Genomic DNA, 5,234 nt, shown 5'->3' on the forward strand with positions numbered 1-5,234 from the left:
TTTTTTTTTTTTTTTTTTTTTTTGGTAGCTGAGAGTAGATAATTGTTTAGCTTTGGGTAAAACTTTTTACCCAGCCGTCCAATCAATGGAGGAGAGGCGGAACAAATTCTACACCGACCAATCATCCTACTTATTCAACTACTGAACAACAATAGAGAAGTTAATATTGCTGGTTACTGCATTTTATATTCAGTAATATTCTTCAAAATTAGGTACTAGTAATACGTTACTGCCGTGGATATTCCAAATCATAGCAACCAAAGCGCCTCTGGGAAAAACGCTGTGCCACCAAAGCATTCTCAAGCACCACCAGCTGGCCGTTTTTAGAAGAATGCCTGACATTTTTTCAGCTGGCTAAAAATGTTTTGGTGGACACACGTTATTGAACATTTATTGTTAGGCATATGGCCTGTTAGTCTTTTTAGCATGTATGCAATATACTGGAGCCAAACCTGAGAAAGTAGACCAGAATATTCCACTGCGTTCCTGGACACGCAATTTGCGTAGCTGTAATTATAGGCGGGGATTATGCTAATTGTGAATGAGCGTGCACGAGCGCCCTATTTACGAATGACTGGAATTCATTAACATATACACGTGTTTAACTATCAAATCTGATGTGTAGGAAGCGTTTGTGAATCCGGAGGAGAGTTTTCCGGGAAGGTCTGTTTTACGCGCGAATTACTCAGAATTTACTCCTATATTTACGAATGTTTCATGAATGAGGCCCAATGTGAGAATGCTGTTGTGCATTGGTTGCCTTAAACAACAAAGCAGTATAAGGCGGCAAAATGCATAATGTTGCTCGTCTCACTTTTATACTTTAATTTTTAAACTTTGGTTTTGTTTTAAAGCATTAGCACTCAATGGCAGTGTGTCTATCTGCTGTAAAAGTACTGCAAATTCTCTAGAAAGTCAAGAGTTGAGATGAAGTCAGAAAAGTAGAAATGAGATATACATGCATCAGTCCTACGTGTCAGGAAAGTGAGAGAGAATGCACACAAATGCACAGTTTTACCGAATCGTATGGCATCAGTAACGGTTCACTTCCACAATTTAGTACGAATGTTTGTATCAGCAGTGAAGCGTACCAGAGTTTTGTAAACTGCGTTCACATCCCATTGAACCAAACTTTGACATCAAACTCTGAAAGCACCCTTAAATGTTTTGGATGTAAAGTGTTCTATACAGTTTTGTAATGCTTATAATTGTTTATTGCAGGAAGAACTTGTGGAAATCAAAGAACTGCCAATTTCCAATGAGAGGCCAGAGTGTCTTTCAGAGAAATATGACAGGTGAACTTTTTATTTAGTGTTTGTTTGCCAGTTCAGTTTGAATATTTCTGAACGTTGCACCATATTATCTTGCATGAAGATCATAAGAAAATGACTGTTGCATGACTGTTGAATGACTGTTCTATTGTTGCATATCCTCTTGTATACCTAAACATGAAGTTTTTCACTGTGTTTTTTTTAAGCTTTGACAACTAGTATTGTCTGTCAAACTTTTGTCAGTGGCACTTAAGCACTTAACAGACAACTGTTTTCAAGTATTAGATGATCAAAGAGTCAATTTACAGCAGTCATTTGTTTGAATACTCTTAGTGAGACATTACTGTCTGATGTTTATTTAAATTTGCTTATATGGAGAACCTAAGCCTTGTATGTGTTAACGGGACTGTCTTCTTCATAGTGATGGGGTTTGGGACCCTGAAAAATGGCATGCCTCACTATATCCCTCTTCAGAAAACAGCTGTCCAGCAGAAGGATACAAGAAAGATTATGCAGAGGACAGAGTTCCGCTAAAACGCAGAATTGCAGGTAATTGGCCAAGACATTTCTGATGTTATTTGACTATCAAAACCTTGTTGCTGAAACAAAACCAGAATTAACTTTGTCTTCCCCAGATCCTCGGGAACGTGTAAAAGATGATGATCTTGAGGTGGTTCTTAGTCCACAGCGCCGTAGTTTTGGTGGTGGCTGTCAAGTGGCACCCACTGCCCTCCCTCGTCGCCCCATCAGCCCTCTGGAGAACAAAGAGAATGAGTCACTACGTTTGGGGGGAGCACGTCGCATAGGGAGTGGCCGTATCATTGCATCACGTGTATTTGAGAGGGACGCACGAGTTGACAAGGAGAGGGAACGAGACCGAGAACGTGAATTTAAGGACAAGAGATTTAGGGTATAGTGCTAAGGCTTTTTGACGCAAAGGAACCTTGCTATTATTGCGTTGTTCAAAGAATAAAACTTATTGTTTTCTGTGTTCTACTATAGAGAGACTTTGGAGACAAAAGAGTGTTCAGTGAGAGAAGAAGAAATGACTCCTATGCAGAAGAGGAGCCAGAGTGGTTCTCTGGTGGACCTACTAGTCAGTCCGAGACCATTGAGCTCATTGGCTTTGATGACAAAATCTTGGAGGATGACAAGCGGAGGACCAAACGTTCCAGGAAGAAGCCAGAGTCTATTAAAGAAGGCATGTATTGTACAAATGTAGGAAAATGCAAACACCTTAGAAATGCTTCAGTTGTTTGATAAGTGCATTTATCAGCATGCTTTTTTATTTTTTTATTTTTTTAAATCTTTCACACCTACAGTTGAATGTAATGGTGGGCTCTCTGGGGATCCTGAAGTAGTTCAAGAGTCAGGAGCTGATCAAGAGGTTCCACATGCTGAGGTTCTTCCTGAGCAAACCCCTGGAGAATTTGACTTCAATGAGTTCTTCAATCTTGAAAAGACCATGCCTGGCCTGGCTTCGGTAAGATATGGGGAGCACTGCATGCTTCTAAGGGTGATGGTCACAAAATATCTGGCTTGTCTAAAAGGGAGGATGAATAGACAAATCACTCCTCAGGTATTTTGGGGGTTTTGAGAAATGTTTGGTCGATGTCATTATTAGGGACTTTCTGGGCACTTTTTATTAGTCTATACTGAATACACTAAACTGAATGTAAGCCTTTTTGTAATTCTGCTCTGTACCGTTCACTGTGCTCCTTATACGTTTGTAAATCTTTAATAGTTGTTATTTTCCAGACAGATTTGTATTGCGGTACTTCTGATATGTCCGGGTGTGAGTCTCTATAATGAATCAGTTGTGAATATCTCGTCATTTGTTCGTAGCTTTGGATAAATGTGGCTACTAAATGAATGTAACGTTAGGTATTTATGTGTTTGTGATTGCGGAGTAGTTCAGCAGGCCTGTTTCGGATTCATATGTTGCTGTTGATGGCTGGTGTTAGAAATATGAGATTGTTGGTTTTGCAGTTGTGTGGCGTCAATCCATTTGTTGATTTTGAATTTGCTATACAGAAAGTTCAATGAAATGCAAATTTATGCCCATCTGACTTGCAAGGATTATATTGATACTTTTGGAACTTGGGATGGGGGGGGTTGTGCACATCATGGTTGTGCCAAATTATAGTTTAGATTTTGGAAATATGTGGGGATCTTGTAAATGAAACTATTCTCCAAAATGCCCATTTTTCACCCCGTTGCACTAAGCAGTCTGCAGACACTCTTCACGTTCATTACTTAAAAGATAGATTAATGTTTTATGCCTTAAAACAAAATGTAAATACACAACACAGAATTTCTGAGCAAAAAATCATAAGGCTATTGTAAGAATAAATTAAACTTGTTTTATGGTTTCAAATAATTAGACATGCTAAAACAGAATGTGGTTACAATAAAACATAAGGTTGGAAAAATTAAAACATTTCATAGGGCCCTAAACATGTAATATTTGTTAAACTTTTAATAAATTGATGTTAAATTGTTTAATTTTCATGATTTTAATGAATTAGGCATGCTTTTTGATTAATAAAATGTAATTTAACCATTAAAAAGAAGTCTCCCCCCACAAAAGCCGTAAACCTAGGGGAAACACTGACAGTATTTTGCAAAATTATACCGGTTTCACGGTACATGACGGTATTTTTTTTTTTCATGCATTTTTTTTTTTCATGCATGACCGGGTGTTAACCATATTTTCTACTGATTGAGAGAGGAAATACTGCAGTATATTGACTTAGAATATGTGGGGATCTTGTAAATGAAACTATTCTCCAAAATGCCCATTTTCACCCCGTTGCACTAAGCAGTCTGCAGACACTCTTCACGTAAGTGTCATCCACTCCCCATGGCTGTTTCCTGCTTCTGTGCTATAACAGTTTAAACCAGGGCTTCTCTTTCTTTCCCTCCAGATGATTGAAGATGTTCTTGCTGAGGGTCCTGTCATGGCCAGTCGTTTCAGTCGCTGGTTCTCCAGTAACAGAAGTCCCTCTGGCAGCCGCTCCAGCAGTCTACGTTCCACACCACACGAGGAGTTGGAGAGACTAGCAGGTAACCCTTTCCTATTCCAGTGCACAAACATGGATTTTTTTTTTTGCATATGCTGATTTTAAAAACTAGAGTCTGTTATTGGTATTCTTGCTTTTCCTTTTTGAACTCATTAGCTTAGCTTTTTTATTTTATTGTTTAATCTAACAAAATAATTTAGACGCCAGCAAAGAGCTACAAAAGCCATTTAATATTAAATGTTAACTATTTAGTTCAGTTGCCTTTTTTGTAACAATTTTATCTAGTCAGAAAAAGGTGCAAGTTTTAGATGCATTGACAATTGACCACACTTTTTTTTTTCCCCCAGCCATGAAACTGTATTTTGCATAAATATTAAGAAATGGTCCCTATGGCTGTTTGAGCCTAAGAAAGCAATTATTTAGCAATCTATTTTTATCCCCTTCCTGCAAACCATGCAAGTCTTGTATAATTTGGTTGCATGTATTAGTGCTGGGCGGTATGACCAAAAATTTATATCACGGAATGTTAACCAGGAGTCACTCTCATTCATGCATCTCAACATGCATCTACACTATGCGGTTGTTTTGGCTATATTTTGTCTCATGCAGCGCACTGCCTGCATCGGAGTAACAAACTAAAAAAACCAACAAACAAAAAAGTGCATGTGATATTAACAGACGAACTACGCTCATATTTATAATTCCAAACAATCAGAAATGGTCCCTATGGCTGTTTGAGCCTAAGAAAGCAATTATTTAGCAATCTATTTTTATCCCCTTCCTGCAAACCATGCAAGTCTTGTATAATTTGGTTGCATGTATTAGTGCTGGGCGGTATGACCAAAAATTTATATCACGGTCAGTGTTTCCCCTTCCATTATATTAGGGGGGCGGCCCGCCCCCCTTGAAGGTCAAGTTAATTTTATTTAATTATATTTTC

General features: G+C 38.3%; 1 protein-coding gene across 3 annotated transcripts in view; it reads left to right on the forward strand.

Annotated features, from left to right (window-relative positions):
- The window catches only part of LOC107721192 (eukaryotic translation initiation factor 4E transporter), a 17,694-nt gene that overhangs the window by 3,937 nt on the left and 8,523 nt on the right, over window positions 1-5,234 (forward strand). For all 3 annotated transcript variants that reach the window (XM_016529075.1, XM_016529077.1, XM_016529076.1), the window contains 6 exons: window positions 1,222-1,295; window positions 1,693-1,820; window positions 1,907-2,181; window positions 2,274-2,472; window positions 2,594-2,754; window positions 4,199-4,337. In XM_016529075.1, coding sequence (XP_016384561.1) covers window positions 1,222-1,295; window positions 1,693-1,820; window positions 1,907-2,181; window positions 2,274-2,472; window positions 2,594-2,754; window positions 4,199-4,337 — 976 coding nt within the window. The remainder of the gene's footprint in view (window positions 1-1,221; window positions 1,296-1,692; window positions 1,821-1,906; window positions 2,182-2,273; window positions 2,473-2,593; window positions 2,755-4,198; window positions 4,338-5,234) is intronic.

The sequence above is a fragment of the Sinocyclocheilus rhinocerous genome, unplaced genomic scaffold (assembly GCF_001515625.1).
Source record: "Sinocyclocheilus rhinocerous isolate Xijiao unplaced genomic scaffold, SAMN03320098_v1.1 scaffold2106, whole genome shotgun sequence".
Classification (NCBI taxonomy): Eukaryota; Metazoa; Chordata; class Actinopteri; order Cypriniformes; family Cyprinidae; genus Sinocyclocheilus; species Sinocyclocheilus rhinocerous.